The sequence below is a fragment of the Engraulis encrasicolus genome, chromosome 6 (genome assembly GCF_034702125.1).
Source record: "Engraulis encrasicolus isolate BLACKSEA-1 chromosome 6, IST_EnEncr_1.0, whole genome shotgun sequence".
Classification (NCBI taxonomy): Eukaryota; Metazoa; Chordata; class Actinopteri; order Clupeiformes; family Engraulidae; genus Engraulis; species Engraulis encrasicolus.
The window spans coordinates 19,632,391-19,656,502 of NC_085862.1; the positions used below are offsets into that span (position 1 = coordinate 19,632,391).

The following is a 24,112-nucleotide window of genomic DNA, read 5'->3' on the forward strand; positions in this document are numbered from 1 at the left end:
CTCGCTCTCTCCCTCTCCCTTGCTCATTGATTTATGTGACGTCTCAGAGACATCTCTCCCCTCCCAGTCTGTCCCAGACGACTTTGCTGAACTTTGTTTAGGCTATGGAAGCTATCAATCACATACCAGACGCCACTAAGTGCCCACGGAGACAGGGGGAGACGGGACCATATATGTTCCTCATATTATAGTTTTACATATTCATGATAGGAAAGATGACGTCATGGACTGGGGGGACTGGGACTGTTTTAAATAAGTTTGTTTCTGTACTTACTTCAGGACTTATTGAGTGGAAGACTTCATGTCTCCACGCAATAACTACTCCGGCCGTTAAACAATAAAATCTGCTCGCAGATTTTAAATGCTACCTCTGTTTCCTGTGTGTTCTTTCAGGTAAATTTGATAAGGTAATACAGTGAAATTGTTAAAGTGATAATGTGAAATTATTCACATGTTTTGGTCCTTCGATAGCCAACCTCAAATAATTGTCCTCCCTGATATATGGAGACGTAAGGATGCCTGGACACCAAGTTTTCACTGGGATCCTGAAGTAGGTGACTTTGCCTCACTGCGCCTTCATATTCAGCGACGACTGACTGAGTAAAGAACCGACTGGGAGCCGCAGGATAGAGGTAGTATGGATTCGGATTTTTTATTTCTAAATTTTTTTGCCAGGATAGCTCGTTCCTGGGGTGACAGGTCATTGTTGATGCTGAAGAGTGTGCGCACCACGTTAGAGCCGTGGATCTCGAAGGCTGAGCACTGATCTTTCCTCCAGGACCGGGGCTTGACGGCATTCCGCAGACGTGCGTAAGTAGTTGGACTACTTAAGTCCTGGCTAGTGGCTGGTTAGGCATCAAGACCTAGGCTTGAGGCTGTAAGCCCTGTAGGCTGTAATATACGTGAGTCCTTTTCAGGCTGTAATATACGTGAGTCCTTTTCAGGCAAGCATACCGGTATATAGAGTTTAGAACTCCGGACATTTTTAATTTAATATTATTAATGGTCTGTTTTCTGTAGAGTTTGGAACTCCAGACATTTTTAGTTTGGAACTCAAATTGTCTGTCTTCAATTGAGTTTGGAACTCCGGGCGTTTTTCGATGTAGCATTGTAAATGGCCTGTATTTGGTACTTGGGTTTGGAACCTGGGTAGCCTGTCTGTGGTACTTGGGTTTGGAACCTGGGTAGCCTGTCCGAATTCTGTCCTTGTTTTGTTACAAGACAATGGGTTCTCATCATACGAACGGTTTAATTTATTGCATATCAGAGAATGAGCAGTACTTCCCCGCAGTTGGCTGTTAGCTGAATGTGTAAAGTAATAGTTGGATACTGAACAAATTCTGTTTATGGCAATTTTAAACCTCTGCAATTAGAATTTAACTTTTCAAAATTTTGTCATAATTCAGACAGAGGATGCTTCCCCGAAATGCAGGGCTATTTTACTTCTCCGTGTTTAATTTAGAACTGCAGGTCGTACGGTAATAGTTGGACATCTTTCTGTTTTGTTTTTTTCAAAATTGATGAAAGTTTTTTTTCTAAATTATTTTTAGAACTGATTTGTTCAATGTCTAGTGTGCACACCCAACTCGCAGTGGAAGTTAGCTGGCAATGGCGATAACTTGCGAAATATCCCTTCCACTTCGAGCAGTGAGTGTGACATAACTTAACACTTTTTCTAAATTGATAGGTTAGGCTACCTGTCTGTATGTCTGTGTTTGTCTCAATGGGCCCATGTTCATGTTTGTGTCCATGTCCATGTCCATGTTTGTTTATGTTTGAATGCCGGCTGTGTGAATGCTGTGTGTGTGGGTGTGTGTCACTCCCCGGGTTGGGTTGGCTATGTGAGTGATTTGCCTCACTGAGTGCACGTAAAGAATGAGTGATTGTGCTGTCTAGTGAAGGACGGTCTGGTCCGTGTGGGTGTGATCCTCCAGAATGTCCGAGAGACATTTGACTTTCCTGAGTATAAACAGCAAAACAATGGGTATGTGTTTTTATTTACTGCAAAGTTATTTTTGGGGACCATTTTTGTTCTGTCGCATATGATGGTATGTGGCGACATGGTGGTTTGTCATTCTGTTCTTTTCATTTTGTTTTTATACATTTTTTCCACAATGTATTTGTTTTTGTTTGTGAACTTTCATTGTGAACCTGCAACTTTCTAGAAGCCAAGACCATTTAATTTTGAGTAGTCTTTGAAACTTTCACATGTTTCATAAGCCCTAATGAATCTGTTTGTTTGTTTTTTTGGTTATTTTGGAGTTTTCATACTGGTTTGAACGTAGGTCTATGCTTTTCTGAGGGATTATTCTGTTTTCTTTCCCCTTTTCTTTTAATCCGTTCAGACATAGTGTCATGAATTTCCTGTTGCCTGAATGACACTACTGACTTTGTGATGCATTGATCACGACACTGTGTTATGTCATTATCCTGCAGTACTGTGGTACTTAACTTTTCAATGACTGTTACTGGATGTCGCTGGAGGTCCGGTGTGCATGAAGGCGCTTCTTCACACTGGGTTCTACCTCGACTGTGCCGTAAGTTGGGTTTACCTAACTGGACTCACTTGTCTGGTCATTAAAGCAGTTGGTTTGTTTTGCTATCTCCCAACTGTGATTTTTTTATTTTTTTTATTTGTCAGTTTTGTTTGACTCTGTCTGGGTTTTATTTTGCTTTAAGGATGGTTTATGGTTGGTTATGTCTAAATGTACAAGTTGGGTGAGATTTTACCTTACATTTTATATAGGCCTAAGCCTACTTGTTTCAAAATATTATGAGACGCAGTTATGATTTCATTTTATTGCTTTTAAAAGTGGTTATGTGCCACAGGTTTATGTGAGGACAAATCTCATCCTATCTTATTAGTTGTAACGATGTGGACAGCAAGGTGGTTTGTGTTGCCAGTTTGATGTATTGTGTGTTGTGTTTTGATGGCGTGTTCCCGTACTTTGTTTTTTCTCTCTCTGTTTTAAGTGCGCTGTCCTCACTGACGGGAGTTGAGCTAAGCCCCTACATCTACCATGACCTCATGAACACCGACAGTGAGAACTGCATGCCAATATGTTTGGTTCTGTTGCGAAGTGTTTAATGCAGACCTAACTACTAGCCAACTATGTCTGTGGCTGTAGTAATTTTATAATAATAATAATAATAATAATAACTTGGTTTTATATAGCGCCTTTCAAGGAACCCAAGGTCGCTTTATATTTTTACATTTTATGTTGCATGCTTGTTGTTTTCCATGTGCCGATTCTGTCCATTTGTGTGTAACGGGTTGAACCGTGCAGTTCACCAGACAATGTGTCCCCCAGTCTTGCTGTAGTACGCTGTACGCTTGGCCACTGAGTGCCTAATTAGTTAGTGGCGACTAGGCCAAGGTTTTTTGTTTTTTTTTAACAAACCCCCGAAATAGAAGGCTTTTAGAGCTCTCCCGGTGTTTGAGTGTCTATGGGGGGTTTAACCTCTGCCTTTGTGGTCTGTGCTGAGGTCCGGTTACGCGCGGACAAGCACCCTGGCCACGTCCCTTTTGTCTGTGTTTAGGTTGGACAGACCCTGTTATCCGAACTGTTCTACCTCCTCTCGCCCTGTCATGTTGTGAGGAGAGTGTCGCCGAGGGTCTGATCATTTCAATTCACCATGGGCAGTTGGCCCATCGCTGTTTTGCCCAAATATATATATATATATTTTTTTTTTCATTCTTTTCTGTTTGTTTGTTTTCTTTGGTTTGTGTCGTGCTGGCCGCCTCCTCCCTTCCCGTCTATTTAGATGGCTGTCCGGAGTGTTTACGCACTCCTGCAATATTTAGGGCAGACACTCTGGATTTCCCCCTTCCTTTTATTTCAGCGGCACGGCCAGTTTAGAGTATTTTTGTGATTTGTTTTATGTTTTGTGTCAGTACATCAAATACTTTTTTTTATGTCAACAAAAGGGAACGTCTCTGTGCATATCTATCCGAACCTGTTGTGCCTTGGTGTACTGGTTATTACCTCTGGGGAGGTTCTCCCAGTGGTGTAGTTATGCAATTGCAGTCCACAGTTGATAATTCATTTCTTGACTAATTGACGTCAGGTCCACTCTGCTATGCATGGAGTATTTTCAGGGGCTTTACTGGATGTAGTAAAGTTGTTTTCAATCATTTTGTTGTACTTTTGATAAATGTTTTTGTCCTCATGTAATAGTGCTGCTCTATTTTATTTCAAGTATTGGTTATGCAAACAATGTTTGGGTTTTGTTTTGTCGGCACTGGTGACATGGGTTTTTTGTTTGTTTTTATTTATAGCTCTCTTCTCTGTTCCAGCTGCACCCGTCTCCTGGTTACTGTCTGTGTGTGGTTAAGATGCCCACTGAGCGCTTCTTTCTGTGCGGCACATTGCTGACTGTGTTTGCCTTTTCCTGTATTGACGTATGCACCTCTGTGATGGAGGGTGCAGGGTGTTTGGAAGTGTTTGTGTTTTACTTTTTTAATTTTTTATTTGGTTTACAACTTTCTGGGTTATGCTGTATTTTGTTTTTATTTTCTCTCCAACTTGGTTTGATTTGTGTTAACAATTATCCTCCTCGTTTACTGTGCTCAAAGCCTGTTTAGGTATGACTTCAGTGTTATTGAGTCATGTGGATGACACATGCCTCAAACAGGAGAGACATTTTAGGATATTTACAGATGTTTTATGCATCATGTTTTATTTTGTTTGGTAATTCTTTAAAGCACATGGAATAATGACTGTTTTTGAAATGTGCTACTCCTCAAATTAATGAATAGTGCATAAAACAAATGCATGTTAAATGAGATCTTGTTCTGAAACTTCACCCCTAACCAAACCTAACACATTTACTTACAATGTTGATTTCACTAACCATATTTAGAAACACATTGAGAATGATAAATGTTTAGAGTAGAATGCTTTTCGCTGTTCTTCATTTTCAGCAGGAAAAGTTCCAAGTTGCACGCAGGGCCGCTGACAGATTTGGCTGGGCCCCGGACAAAGTCATCTGAAAGGCCCCCCTCACCCAATAGGTCAATGTAGTGAGGACCCAATCCTGCCCCCCCCTTCTCCCAGGGCCCGGGGCAACTGTTCCCTTTGTCCCCCTTGTCAGCTTCCCTGGTTGCACGTTAAGACTTGGAGTGGAGAGAGCTGCCCGGTTGCATCAAAAGGGACTGCATGTTTACATACCGTCCGTCTCAGTACTGGTGAGCAAGGAGCCAATGGAGAATGCAAGTGTGAGACTGTGAGTAACGCTAAATTTGAGACTGTAGGAGTTTAAGGTAATGCTTTACAGCAGTTCAAAAACTCATTCTCATTCTCATTTTTAGTTTCATTTCATTTTTCATTCTTATTTTATTTTTGATTTCAGATTGCATAGTTTGTTTATTAATTTTGAGGGTTTTGAGTTATTTTGCCCACAAGGCAATTGGTTTATTTGATCACGTAGAACTGATGACCTGAAGTTTGATATGCTTGCACACAAGGATACTTAAGTCAAAGTTAGATGTAAAGCATAAAGACTATAGTTAGTTGACATGTAGTCATATCTGACATTGATGATCACATACAAGTACACTTTTTGGGATTTACTTTATTTTGGGGAACTTATTTTATTTTGGTTAACGTTAACTTTGGAAACTTGGAGTTTTAATACGGTAAGCGTGCGAAGCATTCGTGAGATTGCAGTAGGCACAAAGTACCTCTCAGATATGAGAAGTTGACCTGTTCCACAGAAAATAATTCTATTCTCTGTGGAAGGGGGGTAGAGTGTAGAGTTTTAAATAATTTTGCCAAAAGAATTGTTTTAGGTCATGAACAAGTTCACTAGAATGCACCATACATGCATACAACATCATATAGGTTGAGGTTTAGTGTATACACTGACACTGATTGTTGAAAGCGGAGAAATAATTTGGGTGTGTGCTAACATTGGTTTGTAGTTACAGGTGGAAATTGAGGAGTGGTCGAAGAGGAGAAAATCATCATGGAAGGTTGCCAGTGGAAGATCTCTCTGCCTCTCTGGGAATCTCTCTCAAGGACAGAGCTGTCTCTCAAGTGAGGGGAAAAAAGTTCAACATGGACAGTTGGACTGATGTCATCAAAAGGGTTGTCTCTGCTGAGATGATCTGTTGCTGTTTCCAGAGGATCAACGATGTCGTTTTGAAAGTTTTGTGGATTAATGGACTGCGTTGTTTCAAGTGACAAAGGGGCGTCAGGAGATGTTCCAGGAGTTTCGATGACTGGAGGAGTCGCTGGGGGTTTGCCACAGTGCCATGCAGGCAAGGAGCTGATGCCAGCATCCACGGACTTGTGCCAAAGAAATGTACCAAAGATCGTCGAAAGATTGCTGAAAGACTGAGTTGAACGGTACTGGATTTGTAGGGGGTGTCTCGTGATACCTTCTCCTCAAAGGGCTTGGCCGAGTGTTTCCAAGGTTCGGACAGCCCTCATCTGGAGGGGTGCTCTGGACACATGCAAAGACTGGATCTGACGGAGCAACGACAGCTGCCCATAAGGGTGGCCACGAGAGAGAGAGAGACAGAGCGATGGGCGAGGAGAGAGAGAGAGAGAGAGAGACTGGTCTGGCAACAACAACAACAACAAGATGGACATTATGGACATTAGTTAGTGACCACTTCTGCAAGTAAAACAGGTTAGGGGTATACTGCACACCTGATTGTTTCACTGAGTTAATCTTTTTCATTATTTTATTGTCTCATTGATCTAATTGGCTTATTATTTTATTATTCTCAGAAAATGTTCTGATTTTAGGTTTTGAAGTGAATTGCACACAGTTGCATGATTTTCTTTTAACATTGTGTATATTCGAAACATAGGTATGATTTTGTTCCTAATTTTATGTGATTAGAATGACACCATAGATGTTTTGACTACGCTATACCAATTTAAAATCTTTTAGGAATGCCTTAGTTGCTCCCTATGCTCATGTGAAAGCTGCTGGTCCAGAACTTAAATATTTATGTTGACCTAGGTGATTGGCAGGAAATCGACACTTCTCTCTCTCTCAGCAGTAACCCTGGTTATTAAAGGAGTCTACTGGTCAGACAAGTTGAAACCTTTGCCCACAACGAGGTTGGGGAGGTATTTGTGCTTCTGTCTGGATGACAGATCTTTATAGTGTCTGATTCAAAGTGACGCTCTGCGTTGTCTATGCAGATGCACGTGTGCCATCAGAATGATTCCAATGGATGAAAAAAAGAAAACTGCTGACTTTGAGAAGGACGTTTCCTGGACAGGCATGGGTACAGCCTTGTTTAAGAACTGAGACAATTTGGAACTGTTAATAACAAATATGGAGCAGACTAACGCAGTGTAATGGTTCTGAATAACTGAACAACTCTAACCTTTATATTTGAATATTTTCATTCTACACACCATGCGTAAAAGCCATGGTGATTGTTTAGTGATAATGATTATATTTTCAAGAGGAGGGAATTATGTTAATAAATGTATACATGTATTATTGAAAATATACAATGTGATAAAAGTGTAACCTTTCGTTAGGAGTTTATTGGTTATACTTTGGTATCCTCTGTTATTCTTTCTCTCTTTCCTCTTTCTCTGTTATTCTCGCTCTCTCCCTCTCCCTTGCTCATTGATTTATGTGACGTCTCAGAGACATCTCTCCCCTCCCAGTCTGTCCCAGACGACTTTGCTGAACTTTGTTTAGGCTATGGAAGCTATCAATCACATACCAGACGCCACTAAGTGCCCACGGAGACAGGGGGAGACGGGACCATATATGTTCCTCATATTATAGTTTTACATATTCATGATAGGAAAGATGACGTCATGGACTGGGGGGACTGGGACTGTTTTAAATAAGTTTGTTTCTGTACTTACTTCAGGACTTATTGAGTGGAAGACTTCATGTCTCCACGCAATAACTACTCCGGCCGTTAAACAATAAAATCTGCTCGCAGATTTTAAATGCTACCTCTGTTTCCTGTGTGTTCTTTCAGGTAAATTTGATAAGGTAATACAGTGAAATTGTTAAAGTGATAATGTGAAATTATTCACAATAAATATAATAAAGTAGAAGTACTAGTGCTAGTAATATCAGCCTAGTAGTATCAGAAGTAGTGGGATGCCTCTTACCTCTGAGAGAGAGGGCCAGTGATGTCAACAGCTGCTGTAGGGCCCTGTTGAGCTGGTGGAGGCAGGAGGCTGAAGACCGCACCTCACACAGAGCCCTGGCCACCTCACACACCTCATCTCCAGCCCTGTCCGCACACTCCTGACCCTGCTACAACACATAGACATTATTCATATTAATAGAGGCATTATTATCATCAAAGATTATTATTATTAGTAGTAGTATCAAGCCCTGTTTGCACACTCCTGACCAGCTGAAACACACACATTAGGAAAAAAAGAAATAAATAAACAATAAATAAAATCTCTCCTCTGAAACCTGAAACGTGCCTGGTACATAAACGAACACCCACATAAAACAGCCCCACGACACACAATTGCATAAATCTCCATCTCCAGGTTTATGTAAAAAGATTACAATGAGCGCTGAGTAGTTTGTGAATGGGAGATAACGGGCGGTGGCTGTGCTGTGGTGAGTGATGGCCGGCTCGTTTCAACACATCCATTACGCCGCCGCCAGAAGACCCGCGCCGCGCGGCAGATAAGCCAGCGGCCATCTTGAGTTTACAAGAGTCGTAAAAGCGGCCCAGGGCCCCGGGGGAGGGACATTAATCTGGGGACGCGATCCCCCCTCAGTGACAGGGGAGAGCGAGCTGAGCAGGCCGCAGGGATGTGGGGCTATTGTGCTGCACACAGACATGCTGTAGCAGGGGGCAGGAGAAACCAGGCAGTTATGCTTACCAACAAATATCTAACCAGCCGTCCTTCACTGACACCCCACCTCCGTGGAGAGAAAACAATAGTTCCCCCGCTGTCAGTCTGGGAACAACCATTTTAGGAGGACTTTTTGCCACAAGGGACAGTGGGCTATTATGCTTACTGCCATACAGTAGCAGAGGCAGAGGCAGGGGGCGGATGCACCAACAAGCAGTATATGCTGTAGCAGTGCACAGAGATGTATTCAACTGGGAACATGTTTCTCTTCTGTCACGGGAAGCAATGGCCAATGCTTACTGACATACGCACGCTCTGGTGGGCCCAAGCTGCTACATTTACATGCATTAGATTGCATTACCTTACACTTAGTTGACGATTTTATCCAAAGCAACTTAGTTAAGCGATGCTTACCGTCATAGTGCAGCTCAGGTAGCTCTGCAGAGCCTGGGCTGCGTCCAGAGTTCTGGTCTTGAGGTTTTGCAAATGCTGAAAGAAAAGAGAAGACAAGGACGTCACACTTCTTCCTTTACAGGAATGAATCTGTGACCTTCATGGCACTCAATGGTCTGGCACCCCACTACCTTGCCGACCTCCTCCACTCCTGCTATGACCCCTCAAGATCACTGCGGTCCTCCTCCAAGGGCGAGCTGGTCATCCCCCGCACTTGACTCAAGGCCACCAGTGACAGAGTCTTTCATGTGGCTGCCCCACTCCTCTGGAACAACCTACCCAGCCACATTCAAAATGCCTCTTCACTGGCCATCTTTAAACAACACCTTAAAACCCATCTCTTTTTGGAAGCCTTTGACATCTAGTGTCCACAAGCACACACCTACACACACTTACACTGATATTATGTAAAGCGACCTTAGGTGTTTTGAAAGGCGCTATATAAAACGAAGGCATTATTATTATTATTATTATTATTATTAATACTATTATTAATACGCTTACTGTGTTTTGGGGTAAATGAGGCGTGTTGTGGGGTCCCTCACCTGTGTTTTGGGGTACATGAGGCGTGTTGTGGGGTCCCTCACCTGTGTTTTGGGGTACATGAGGCGTGTTGTGGGGTCCCTCACCTGTGTTTTGGGGTACATGAGCTGTGCCTCTCTCAGCATGTCTCTGCTCATGCTCAGTCCGTCCTCCAGGAGTCCGCGTACGCCCTTACAGGTGCCATCCAGTAGGTAGGCCAGATGCGGTCGCTAGACAGGAGAGGTCATAATGAATTTGTAGGGAGAGGTAATAATTCCTAATCATAACTAGAGATGCACCGGATCCTGATTTTTAGGATCCTACCGGATACCGGATCCTACAAAAGGGTTGAAACATATAGTTTACTTGCACACGTGTGCCCATTTTATTACGCTGGCTCAAACTATTTTTGACTCATTGGCTTATTGCCACACTGCCTGCAACGGCCGCTTCCAAAGGGCTTTCACTCCATGTGGGCTTTCTTTGGGGTTGTGAAAGACAGACTGAAAAGCCTAGGCAAGAGATGCACCAGACCCTGATTTTTAGGTAACATGCCGGATACCGGATCCACTGCTTAAGATCCTGCCGGACCCGGATCCTGTGCAAAACCCTATTATCCTGCCGGATCCGGAACCGGAACCGGTGCATCTCTAATCATAACGACAACTTACCAGAAATTCATGGTGGGGGGAAATGCTTATGATAAAGATAACATTTGTGAAAGGGCTGCATACATTTCGAAGACGAAAAAAACTAAAAATACTCTACCTTTTAGTTTTTAATACATTGAAATATACTGCAAAAGCACAGAATCGAAGGTGTGTGTGTGTTTGGAACAGTCCAGACAACATGTCTTATTGTTGGTCCTGTATGGCATTGTTAGACATGGCGGCATCATTGGCATTGGCCCCCATTGTCACTGTTACCTTGGCGACCGCATCAGCACCAAGCTCCACCACGTGCATCTCCGTCCCCGACAGCACAGAGAACTGACCAATCACACGCAGCACCGCGCTCAGGCACTGGGCAATCTTGCTCTGCGCCTCCGTTACCATGGAGGTAATCTCCGAGTCGCAGCCCTGGTGCAGACACACAGAAAAGGAGACAAAACACAACAGAACATGGCTATTAAAATTAAATACGCTGCATTAATTTAACTGCAGAGTTAAAACTGTAATTGGCGATGGGGTATTGTGCATTTCTATCTTAAGTGTCCGACAGACGGGAGATTTTTTTGCTCTTTATAGGACGCCATGTTCCTGTCACCAGCGTGTGTGTGTGTGCGTGGGTGTGTATGTACATGTATTCTGGTCTTGTGTGTCTGTGAGCACAATCATTTCTGACCGTGCCTCTGTGTGGATGTGCATGTGTGTATCCGTGCAAGTGCATGTGCGTGTGCGTGTGTGGATCTGTGCTCGTGTGTGTCATTCACCTGTATGAGCAGCTGGAAATATCCTCCGATCTTCTTGACCTCACTCTTCAGCTCCTCTGCTGCCTTGTAGACGAGGCCTCCGCTCAGCCTGCTGCCCCTGGCACTGCCTGTACCACTGCCGCCATTGGGCCTGGAGCTGGACACCCAGATCAGGGTGGTGCTGACGGCACGCTCCATAGCCAGGGTACCCTTCATCAGCTGGGTCTGGGCATCAACGCTGCACCCAAATACTGCAACACACAAGTTACAAGTTAGTATCGATAGGAACAAAATCTGCGGAATAATTTGACCTCTCTTGTGACCAGCAGAAACATTCTGCAATAAGACATACGCACACGCACACGCACACACACTTGCATTGCGTACAAGCACAGCATATATTACATACAAGGTCAATGGTCTCACGATGTGACACCAAGTCACAGGTTACACATTAGGGTTTTTTTTTTGCCACTAAACACGGGATTGCCATTCTTATTACAATGAGGCTATTTTTTCCGCATAATAACACGATAAGAGTCGTCTAGACTAAGAGCTGTAAACAGTGTGTGATTGCTGTATGTCCATCCTGTTCATTCACCTGTCCAGTGTCGACAATTTTCATCTAGTTTTATAAAGTGTAATATGATTGAAAAATACAATTTAAATTTGTCAGAGTTCTAAAAATCCAATTTTTTTAAAAGGAAATAACAGCTGCAGCTTAAAGGTGAGTGCTGTGGCGTTGAGCTTGCAGTTGTCTGAGCTGTAGTATAGTTACGGTTGTTGGGCTGTATATTATGAAGTTAGTTTAGTTTATAGCTAGTAATGTTGTAGTTTATAACTTAAGGTTGTCCTCTCATCGTTATTTCATTAATACTGCTGTGTTCCCCATTGTTATTGAATGTCTTACGCGTTGGTTCTATTTAAAAAAAAACTTTCCGGTTGCTTTGTTTCAAGCCGTTTTTGCAAGCTAGCAAGGTGGCTTCTGTACAAACGAGAGGGTCTTCCGGGTTTCTCGTGAATATCCGCCTCTGATTGGCTCCCTCCTCCTACTCTGCAGAGATATTCTAAAGCTTTTAGACTCGCTACTTCCCCGGGTGGTACTGCACTATAGGGGCACCAACAGGGGCGTGCAGGCTCCATTTAGGGCCGTGCTCTCTCAACAGCGACCCCTAGGCGAACTGCAAGCATGGATCAGCTAGTAGGCAGTATGTAAACTGGCTGTGTGCTCTGTGTGTATCTGAGAGTAGCAACCAGCTGATAGCTAGGCTAAGCTAGGTTTCGGGCCACCAGGTGTTGCTTGTTTTGACAACAAGCAGAAAAATATAACTCAACATGTTTTTAGAAAAAATCATCGACATAAACCCATGTGGGCAACGCCTTCTTTCAATGTGATGCAACACAGACAGGCTTTCGTGATTCACTCCTGGCTCTGCGTTGTTTATCTCAATTGGGAAACACCGGGAAACACAGCCAGGCAAGGTGACGAACCACTATGACGCCTTACATATGAGTTTAACTTGGGGTGACCATCCAATTTTTCAAAAGGAGCGAGTAAAACTGTTTTTTATCAGAAGTTGGCCTTTAAGGTTGTCTGGGCTGTATTTTGTAGAGCACATTGTGTCAGTTCACAGTTGTTTGGGTTGTATTTTCTACAATATACTGTAGTAGTGTTATCTTATGGTCGTCTGGGCTGAATTTGTACAGTTAAAAGAGTAGTAATGTTCAGAATGAAATAGATCATAATTTAATTCTTAATTCATCAGAATATTGTTTAGTATAGTATAGTTAAGTATAGTTTATAGCTTACGGGTGTCAGGGCTGTCGTCGTCCAGCTGGTTGTAGAGGGTGGCGATGGACGTCACCGCAGCCTGAAGACTCAACAGGTCAGAGGTCAACCTGTCCGCCACACTCTCCTCACCATGGTGACACTCCCGTAACCTGGCGACCATGTGGCCAATCAGGTCCTTGGTAATGGCGGGGAGGGCGGAGTCAGAGGTGCTGGAGCAATGGGAAGGGGGCTTGCTGGTGCCCATCAGACCCACTGGCAAACACAGAACACAGGAGATATAGTCAGTTAGTGCTGTGTGTGTGTGTGTGTGTGTGTGTGTGTGTGTGTGTGTGTGTGTGTGTGTGTGTGTGTGTGTATGAGCGTATACATACGCACTCCTTATTTTGCTCGCACACAGTGTGGCATAACTCTTGACATGATTTCATTATAACAACATTGAATCAAATGCAATAGTGGCCTACACATTTACAGTGCAGCCTGCCCTGACGTACGTCCAACAGCAATATTCAGCATGTTATAGTAATAGTCACCACAGCTCATTTTATGATTGAGGCAGTCACATGCTAAATCACTTTGGCATTTTAAACACAAGGTCAAAGTGACATAATGCTCTTCAGGGGATGAGGGGAGAGAGAGAGAGAGAGAGGGGGAGAGGGAGAGAGAGAGAGAGAGAGAGAGAGAGAGAGAGAGAGCGAGCGAGCGAGAGAGAGCGAGAAAGAGACCCACTTGTGTCTAATGGAAAAAGTGGCCACACTATGAGTGTAACTGATGTGAAAACCAGTGCTTACATTTATGTGGACACGATCGAGCAGTTTTAAATAACCGACCCCCTCCCCCCACTCACTGTGGGACTCAGAGAGGCTCCAGTATAGTTCCTACGGCGCATTGTGTGCCCAAAACCCTGACGTCACCACCCAACAGACCCCTTACGCTGACAATGACGTGTACAACTGAGGCATAGCGTGAATGTGGCCATCCTTTTCATCCCACTAGCACTTTGTCAATTGCATAGTGCAACAGAGTGGGCGTTATATGAACCTAGTTGAGACTGCAGCTAAGATGAACTCAGTCATAGCATCTGTAGCCTGTCTGGGTGCTTCAAGCAGCATCGCTGCTCTGCTAAAACATTGTGGATTTGGAGTACCAAAAATAATAAATAAACATGTCCCCCCTCACTGGGGACTTGTTGCAGCTGAGACGAGCAGGCCGAGAGGGTGTGAGCCCACGCAGCAGAGGCCTCAGGCTGCAGCACTGGTGGACATGGCAAGTGCCATCAGCGCATGGGACAATGAAATTCTAGGTTGTTTCGTCCGGAGGCGGTACTACGTGCCTATGTCACAATAGCTATGCTCGTCCTTGTTGCCGATGACGTTTGATTCGTCACCATGACAACCTTCCATACCGTCCCTAATCTTAACCCTAAAACCCTAACCTTAACCCTATACCTAACTTTAACCCTAAACCTAACCATAATCCTAACCTTAACCCTAAACCTAATCCTAAATCGCTTGTTTGAAACTAGTGAGTCCCAGTGCAGTGCCCACTGCAGTTCGGCAACGAGGACGCGCATCACTAGTGACGTAGGCACGTCCGGACGAAGTACCCTAGTTTTTATGAGTCCCATCAGTGCATAGACATTGGGGTGTTGAGTCTCCCTCTCTCCCTAAAGGACTTGTTGCTGCTTAGACAAGCATGATGAGAAGAGGCGAGCCCTGAGAAGGCATCGGGTGGCGAAGCGGTGAGCTCATGTCGTGAGGGACGGTGGCTGCAGCCCTGGTGGCCATGGCATCCAAGTACCATCAAGCCCATGGACATAATTGGAATCTGAGTCCCTGCAGGAGATGTTGCAGCTGAAACAAGCACCTGGAGATCCTTCTGCTCTCGTATGGACATGGGGACTTAGATTAATATTACATTACACTTAGCTGACATTACACTTAGCTGACCCAAAGCGACTCACAGTTATTTAAATTACAGGGTATTGGTTACAGTCCCTGGAGCAGTGAGGGGCACTTCAGCCATGGAGAGAGGAAGGGGCTGATGAGGATGGGGATTGAACCTACAACCCTGTGATCTACAGTCCAACTCCCTAACCTCTACACCACAGCTGCCCCAGCCAACTAAACATCTCCCCTTTCTCTGCAGCACTCCTTTCAGACGAGTACGAAGAGAGGAGTAGTCTATGCTGAGCTGTGTTGGCCTTTGGCTGCAGCCCGGCTGGTCATGGCATTCGGCTACAGTCCTGTTGGTCATGGCGTCCCAGCCAGTGGCTGCATCAGTGATGGTCATGTCATATGGCATCCCGGCTGCATCGGTGCTCAGCTCAAGGAAATGAGGATCTAGAACAGTGTTTCCCAACCAGGGGTATGTGTACCACTAGGGGTACACGAGCACCCTGCAGGGGGTACTTGGAAAAATGAAATCATGTATTGTAGCATAGTCACATTGGGATATAAAGCATGAGTCAGGGGGTAGTCGTGGTATGATAAAAGGCTTAGGGGGTACTTCAGACAAAAAAGGTTGGGAAACACTGGTCTAGAGGCCAGGAAAGCTGCTCTGGCACTCAGCCGCAATCCTTCCATCAACGCCCACACACACCGGCCCACTCTCTCTCGCTCACGCGTGCGCACGCACCCGCTCACGCGCACACACACACACAAGGATGAGTGTTTTACCAGCGACCTCTGGACCTGGGCTCTACAGGCTTTGAATGGTGTGGACATTGACCTTATAACGCACGCACGCACGCACGCACGCACGCACACACACGGCCTGTGGTGCTGCGGTGTGGAGGCTCTGGATGCCACCTCACAACCACACATTCCTCACCTGTGGCCTGAGGTGCTGGGCTGTGCAGGCTCTGGATGGGGTGGACGCGGATCTCATAGAGCCGGCCAGAGATCCTCCTGCCCTTCAGCAAACTCCTGCTCCTGAAGCACACAGAGGAACACAGAGCAGAGTCACTTAGCATCACACTGAACAATACAGGAGAGCAGGGTTAACATCTCTGACACTGGGGAGGACAACACAGGAGAGCATGGTTCGAATCACTGCGTGCTAACATAACATATAATCGCATGGAGCATTGGAATCACAACTTCAACAGAGTTGGCTATCCACAGAATAGACTCTGAGAAAGTGGTATGGTTTTAACATTAATGCTAACAGGATTCTACATTTAGTTCAGAAGGAATTAGATATCCTTCTGCGTTTTGGCGTAAAAGGGGAGCTAGACAAGTCCCTTGGTGTAACATGGCTTTAGTGCAACAGAGCTCCACGACTTCTTCAACAGAGAACTTAAGCGACACTGTTCCAACTTAGCATTTTAGCACAACTCCTCCAATAACAGCAAACAATCAACATGTCTGTTATTTTTTTAAGCTGACATATTAGTAGCATAACAATACAGGCCCTGTTGCGTGTACTTTTTCCCAGGGTTAAGTATAACTGCGGGTTATGTTTTTTGAACAATTATGACGGTGACAACCAAACCGCGTTGTCCCCTGGTGTCAGCCACTGTGAGAAGCAGTGACCTGGGGTCACCACAGATCATGACCGCAGAGACGGGACCAGAACAACCTTGTGTAGCATCGCCAAATAAAGCGCAGTCTGTTTCACAACACAGTACAACGCAGCGCAGCACAGCACAACACTGAGCAGCCAAAACAATATTGCAAAGCATAGCACTGCACACACAGCTCAGTACAGCATTAGGCATCAGAATTTTGCACAATACAGCACAGTACAGCATAGCATAGTACAACATAGTATTGCACAATGCAGCACAGTAACATGTAGGGCTGGGACGATTAATCGACTAATCGTGACTAATCGACTATAAAAATTATTCAGAAAGAATTTTCATAGTCGACTAATCATTTTGTTTAATTCAGTGCTTTTTTAGTTACTTTTCTATTGCTTTATTACTTTATTGAAACCTAAAATTGCACTGCACATATGAATTGAACGTTGTATCTCGGAGTAAATAAGCTACTATCATGATTTAAAGCTCATTGGGAGCTCAGGGACCTAATTTTAACGCTTTCTTTCTTTTTCCCCCCAATTTCCTTGAAGATTAAAGTGCTAGAGTACTTGAAAAATTAATCATTTGACTAATCGACTATTCGAAAAAAATAGTTGATAGATTAATCGGGAGAAAAATAATCGTTTAGGACAGCCCTAGTAACATGCAGTACAGTACAGCACAGCATAGCACAATGCAGTATTATTAACTTACACAGCACAATGCAGAGCGGTCAGGGCCAGATTAACGCACAGGCTAGATATGGCTGCAGTCTAGGGCCCCCCCACCTGCCAGGGGGCCCCCGATTTCTCAAGAGTGAACAATTGTAGAATTGTGAGAAGATGTAATGTTGAAAACTTCATCTATTATGTTGAGTACAGTTGGCAGACATGTTATCCTGAATTCCCATCTCATAAGTATGACACTGTCTACATACATTTTTCACTTTTTTTTCATTTGGGGGGCCCCTCATTAAGCTGTAGCCTAGGGGCCCCCTGCCATCTTAACCCGGCCCTGAGCGCGGTACAGCACAGCATAGCATTGCACGGCATAGCATTCAAAACACCATTTTGTTGCCTTTTGGACAATGACAATAAACTCTTGAATCTTGAATCACAAAGCAGCACAGTAAAGCATAGTTCAGCACAGCATAGCATTGCAGGGCGCTGTGCTTGCCAGGGTGTGTAGGAAACCCTGAAAGGCAGCCACGGCCCTGTTGGCTTTGGCCTGGTGGCGATTAGCACCAACAAACACGCCAACAAGATGAATGGAGAGAGGGAGGAGGAAAAACAAGGAGGAGGAGGAGGAGGAGAGAACCAAGAGAAGCTGAAATGTGGTTTAGTGGGGGCGTGTTGTAGCATTGCACACTGGGACCATGAGAAGGGGAGGAAGGTCAGGTTCTCTCTCTCTGACAGTGTTTATTTATGGGGTGAAATTATTTAACAACCTGAAAAATGGTGTATGCTAATATTTTGTGGAGGGTGAATTCAGGTCTCTGTATATTCAGAAATACACCATTGTGAAGCGGAGACAGACATTTAGCACAGCAGTCTTTCTGTGTGTGTAAGTGTGTGCGTGTGTGTATTTATTAAAATATAGCAAGTGTGTGTGTGTGTGTGTGTGTGTGTGTGTGTGTGTGTGTGTGTGTGTGTGTGTGTGTGTGTGTGTGTGTGTGTGTGTGTGTGTGTGTGTGTGTGTGTGTATTTAGTAAAATATAGCATTGTATTGTGCAGCGGAGAGAGAGTCTGCCCGAGCACCCGGTCGTAAAAGTCAAAGTGCTCTGCAGGGCCGGGCCAAGGAAATCTGCACAGTAAAAATATGAAATACAAGCTGTGGGAGAGCAATGTGTAAAATATTAATAAGCACCACAGTTATGAGGAGCGGAGGGGGAGAGGGAGCGAGAGAAAGAGGGGGAGAGAGCGAGAGAGAGAGGGAAAGAGAGAGAGAGAGAGAGAGAGAGAGAGAGAAGTGTGTGTGTGTCTGTGCGTGTGTGTTACCTCCTGTGTGACAGTGTTGAGGTGGTAGAGGAGGCTGATATGTCCTGTGTGTGTGTGTGTGTGTGTGTGTGTGTGTGTGTGTGTGTGTGTGTGTGTGTGTGTGTGTGTGTGTGTGTGTGTGTGTGTGTGTGTGTGTGTGTGTGTGTGTGTTACCTCCTGCGTGACAGCGTTGAGGTGCTTGAGGAGGCCGAGATGTCCTGCTCCCACTCGTCATTGGGGTCGTAAAACACGTCATCGTCTTTAGACGCTCTCTCCCCCTGAGGAGGACAACACCACAACACTTCAGATCAGCACATCAGCATCGGGAAAAGAGGGTTTTGTAAATGCAACTGATCGAGCTCCCTCATGGCTGTGTGTGTGTGTGTGTGTGTGTGTGTGTGTGTGTGTGTGTGTGTGTGTGTGTGTGTGTGTACCTGGTCGAGATCCCTCATGGCTGTGTGTGTGTGTGTGTGTGTGTGTGTGTGTGTGTGTGTGTGTGTGTGTGTGTGTGTGTGTGTGTGTGTGTGTGAGTGTGTGTGTGTGTGTGTGTGTGTGTGTGTGTGTGTGTGTGTGTGTGCGTGTGTGTGTGTGTGTGTACCTGGTCGAGATCCCTCATGGCTGTGTGTGTGTGTGTGTGTGTGTGTGTGTGTGTGTGTGTGTACCTGGTCGAGCTCCCTCATGGCCGCCAGGTTGCTTTGGAACTTCTCCAGGCTCCAGAAGGTGGCGATGCCCAGCTTAGTGTTCTGGACCTGCACCTGCAGCTCACCATCACCATTACCACCACCCTCCTCCGACACAGACACAGACTCATGCCTACAGCGGGGAGGGAGAGAGAGAGAGAGAGAGAGAGAGAGAGAGAGAGAGAGAGAGAGAGAGAGAGAGAGAGAGAGAGAGAAAGAAAGAAAGAAAGAAAGAAAGAAAGAAAGAAAGAAAGAAAGAAAGAGAGAGAAAGAGAGAAAGAGAGCACAAGGGAGAGAGCAAAAGTCAAAATATTCAAGTGTGTGTTGAGGCATAACAGGCCTGGTCCGACACTCACACTCCACTGGCAGAAAAGTTATAGCACCAGCGCATCGTTCCCAGAGCTCAAACGCCAGAGAGAGTATCCTGACACATTAGCAGCCCTGCTCTGACTGACACAGAGAGAGCGAGCGATGGGGACAACAATCACCAAAAACACAAAATATGAAGTGCGCCTTGATGGCACAGAGCTGCAAAAAAGACCAAGTGCCAAAAAAAAAACCTTTAAAGTGTGTTTTAAGGTGTAACAGGACTGTGTCAACACCTTATGCCTTCACCAGTGGAGGAGTTATGCAGCGAAATCACAAAGGACAAATGTTTAACAGATTTTTTTAAGAGATGGAAACAAGCGCTTGCCAAGAATTTATGGAGAAAACCACTACTGTGTGCATATGAGCGAGCATGTTACTGGAAATTACACTCCATTTCAAAGTTTTGTGGTGGAACATTACATTTGAAAATGAAAGATCACACACAAATGACTACAAACCAGGGAAGTACCAGTAAAAAGAGGTGAAGTGTGTTAAAAGAGAACCACAGTGATTTGTGGTAAAATAGCACATTTGACCAAGGTGAGCAGAAAACAATCAAGTACATGATAACACAGAGAGAGGGTGGTTAAGAGAGGATAGTTCAGAGAGTGTTTTCTAAGCCTAGAGCACTCTGTGTGTGTGTGTGTGTGTGTGTGTGTGTGTGTGTGTGTGTGTGTGTGTGTGTGTGTGTGTGTGTGTGTGTGTGTGTGTGTGTGTGTGTGTGTGTGTGTGTAGCTTCTGAAGACAGTGTTTCCTTTGAGTGTGTGTGTGTGTGTGTGTGTGTGTGTGTGTGTGTGTGTGTGTGTGTGTGTGTGTGTGTGTGTGTGTGTGTGTGTGTGTACCTGCTGAAGACGGTGTGTTTCCTGAGTTTCTTGCTGATGGCGTTGGCCTCCTCGATCATGAGTGACAACTTCATCGCATCCCACTGGGGAGGGGCGTGGCTAGTGGATGGAACTGGCCAATCACAGAGCAGAGAGAGGACACAATGTCAAGGCACAATCAAGGATTTTTTTGTTTTTTAATTAAGAATGTAAAAAACAATATTTATGTTGTTTTTTCTTTGCCATCAGTTTATTTTCTCTTTTGGCAGGATATGATTTGGATATTGTATTCTTCCTATGAGTCATCAGTGTCTGAAAAGCTGACTTGTTTTCTACATTAGTTCGCAACACAGGGTGCAAGTTCCTGTTTTTATATAGTGCATTGTGCAATGAACAAGTGAATATTGCGCATTGAGTCCAGTAGTGTGGGAGGGCTCTCCTTTTATGTGGCCTGACAACCACTTGACAAACCACTCCTTTAACACAAACACACCCTAAGTATTTATGATGGGGAACATCTACCACAGAGGGAATAAATGTGCACTGAAGTTTCATGAGTAATAGTCAGGGTATCTAAACTATTTGTGATACAACAGTACACAGTTAAGTATTGAAATTGATTTTGTTATTGTTTGGGATCGCTGTGGCCTGTGTGACATTTGGCCAACTTTTTCTGGAACACCACGCTGGTTTATACACTCATTGGATACCATCATGAGAATTGACCACATTAAAAGGTGTGCTGTGTAAGATTGTGGCCAGAATAGGAATTGCAACTATGCTTCTCACTAAAATCGTGCTGCCTATTGCCAAGTTTGATCTTTTCATGAATATTTACTGAGTAATAAACTAGTATTTACTAGTATGACCCAAGTACAGCAAGTTTTGCTGCTACAAAATGTCTATTTCTGGAAATTCAAAATGGCGGACCATGGAGAAGATCCCAAAAATGTAATGTATGAAAAGTGCAATTTTCCCAGTCATATGCTTACAATTTGATTTTGAACTGGGGACTAAAATTATTACACGGTGCACCTTTAATCTAGTGTAGTGTTTCTCAAAGGGAGCTCTTCAGCCCCCCAGGGGACGTTAGGGAGCACTTGGGGGGCTTTGAGAAGGACGCAGCTGAGGAGGGGCACCGAGTTGCCAATAAGGGGCATTAGTCCATTTTATTTTTTAATACTAAGGGGGGCGGTGGCAGGCTTATGATGAACCTTTTTTGAACAAATGCCCCCTTGACCCAAGCCTGCCACTGCCGCCTTAATCTCACCATAAACCTGCCAACACCCCCTTAACCATCACAAGTCTGCCAACGGCCCCCGCCTAGTGGGCCGCACAACCCCTGTTGAGAAAAACTCATTTAGACCATTAGACCAGCAACATCCCTCCTAGTCATCCACTTAGACCAGCATCCCTCCCAGTCCATCAGTTGGAAACGACTCTGGCAGGCGAAGCTGAGCTCCGGCAGAGTTATATCAGCTCTGATGACGGCAACCTACCGGCTCTTGGAGTGTGATTGGCCCTCATGGCTCGTTTCCTCTGGATTTCGGCGAACTCGTCAGCGATCTTCCTCTTCTCAGCTTCCAGGGCCTCGATGATCTTGGCGTGCCTCACATCATGGTCTGCCATGGCCTTGAACACGCGACCAGACAGAGAACAGAGCCAACAGATTAAACTCCGTGCCAAATAATGTCATCATCATCAAAGCAGCCACCATGCTGCTGTCCCTCCATATTCAACTGCGATTGCCCAATCCTGGCCTGACTGAATGGGCAAGTTACCTCCTTCCTTAATGCCTTTGAAGTGGTTTCAACAAAGCAATGACCCAAACACACCAGCAAGCGAGCTGTTCATGAGGCAAAACCAAGAAGCGCATTGAGTTGAATTGAGAGATAGAGAACAATTAACCTGGGCTGCAATACCTCTTGAGAAAGTCAAAGAATGCGCGCACATCAGTGGCACAGTTGCTGGACCAAACGTAAGATAACTGAAAAGTGCCAATTTATTGTGCCAATAAATCTTCTGGGAGCATTTACAGTGTTGCGGACCTTTATTTTCTTTTCTGCAATACCTCTTGACCACTGCCAGACGTTGGTTGGCTCCATGCACCACAGATGCACAGCAGCAACACAGCAGCAACAAAATATTATTAAAAGGATACTCAGCAAGGTTGAATTTTCAAGAATTTGTTTGAAGAACATTTTTGAGTTTCCAAAGACAGATGTCAAAACTGCTACTTTTAACATTACATTTCTTCACTTTCTGTGACATAATGTAAATCTTGACTACTTTTCCACATTTTCTTGCTTTGAAATAGAATTTGCAGTGTCCCCAATGCATTTGCACTCATTAAAGAACAATTTATTTGAAAAATCTTGACATTTACCCACCTCTTTTAAGCCTTTAAGACGCGGCTTTATACATTTGCTGTTACCAGTATGGTAATGACCAAGTAGTGGTGCATTACTAAAGGGCCTGTGTTGTGTCATAGTATTGTAGTGCTATGGTAGTTACATTTCAATGACTATTGCAGCGTGCCACTGGAGGTATGGCGTGCATTACGGGGCTACAGACACTGCTGTTATTTTGAGCCTAACTGTATGTGTGTCTCACCTGTCGTGTGGCCTGGGCCTCCATGTGCAGGCGTTTCTTGTGCGTGGTGACTTCCTGCTCCAGGAGGCTCTTGGCCGTCTTCAGCTCCTCCATCTTGCTGACCACCCGCTGCTGATCTAAAGCCTGCGCACGCTTACGTGCCGCCTCATCTTCCTGGAAAGTGATAACATGAACAATATTGATGCTGTGTGTGTGTCTGTGTGTGTGTGTGTTTGTTTGTTTAAAGAGGCACTAGGTAGGATGACATAATTTGCGCGGTGCCCGAGGCATGCGTGTCTCAAAATCTACACTTTAATGAAAAAATGTTGTTCAAATAAACTCGTGGTGAGACTGTTCATCACGGAATGCCAGCAGTAGTTCATACAAATCTGAATTCGGTATGTAAAGCAACACTTGTTCGGTCCTACGCTGTCAAAAGTTGCATGTGGGGTTTTCTGACAGTGGACCGTGGAAGTGGTTGCGATAAGCCCTCGTTCACTTACTAATGACTCGCTTAAGCATAGGCTGACTCGGGACCGTGATTAATTAGGTTTTAATCCTACCTGGAGCCCCTTTTAAAGGTGCACTGGGCGAAATCTTTAGTAGTTTATTTCCAGAATTCATGCAGCCCATTCACAAATGTTCCCTTTTCTCACAAATACTTACCACCACCATCAGATTATAAGTATTCATTACGAATCCATTTTGAATTTCCAGAAATAGACATTTTTAGCTGCAAAACTTCCTGTACTGTGGTCATGCAAGTAAACATTAGTTTATCATTTAGTAAATAGTCATGAAATGATCAAATTTGGCAATAGGCAGCACAGTTTCAATGAACAGCATAGTTGCATACTCTGGCCACAATCCTACACAGCGCACCTTTAAGATGTTTAGTGCACTGTAGGACACTGGCGTTTGTCAAATCCAGCATATGACCTGTACATATGACTTTCCACAATGGGGCACCTAAGTCACGCCCTTCTACTTCCGATCCGTGGGGCTGGAGCTCTCAAAATTTTGAATGAGAGTTAATGGAGCGAGTCAAGCTAAATCCTCATCCTGTTTTGCATGTGCTCCGGATTTCACATATGATGGCAGTACATTTGAAAGGTTTGGATTTGCGTCGTAAGACCACTCATTTTCGACACACAAGAAAC

At 44.5% G+C, this 24,112-nt stretch overlaps 1 protein-coding gene across 1 annotated transcript in view; it reads right to left on the reverse strand.

Annotated features, from left to right (window-relative positions):
• Window positions 1–24,112, reverse strand: part of kif14 (kinesin family member 14) — a 44,687-nt gene that overhangs the window by 2,304 nt on the left and 18,271 nt on the right. The window contains exons 17-28 of the mRNA XM_063200839.1: window positions 22,974–23,126; window positions 21,860–21,992; window positions 20,382–20,493; window positions 19,153–19,303; window positions 18,665–18,768; window positions 15,821–15,921; window positions 13,010–13,243; window positions 11,221–11,450; window positions 10,715–10,867; window positions 9,896–10,018; window positions 9,228–9,302; window positions 8,103–8,250 (exon numbers count right to left, since the gene is read on the reverse strand). Coding sequence (XP_063056909.1) covers window positions 8,103–8,250; window positions 9,228–9,302; window positions 9,896–10,018; window positions 10,715–10,867; window positions 11,221–11,450; window positions 13,010–13,243; window positions 15,821–15,921; window positions 18,665–18,768; window positions 19,153–19,303; window positions 20,382–20,493; window positions 21,860–21,992; window positions 22,974–23,126 — 1,717 coding nt within the window. The remainder of the gene's footprint in view (window positions 1–8,102; window positions 8,251–9,227; window positions 9,303–9,895; window positions 10,019–10,714; window positions 10,868–11,220; window positions 11,451–13,009; window positions 13,244–15,820; window positions 15,922–18,664; window positions 18,769–19,152; window positions 19,304–20,381; window positions 20,494–21,859; window positions 21,993–22,973; window positions 23,127–24,112) is intronic.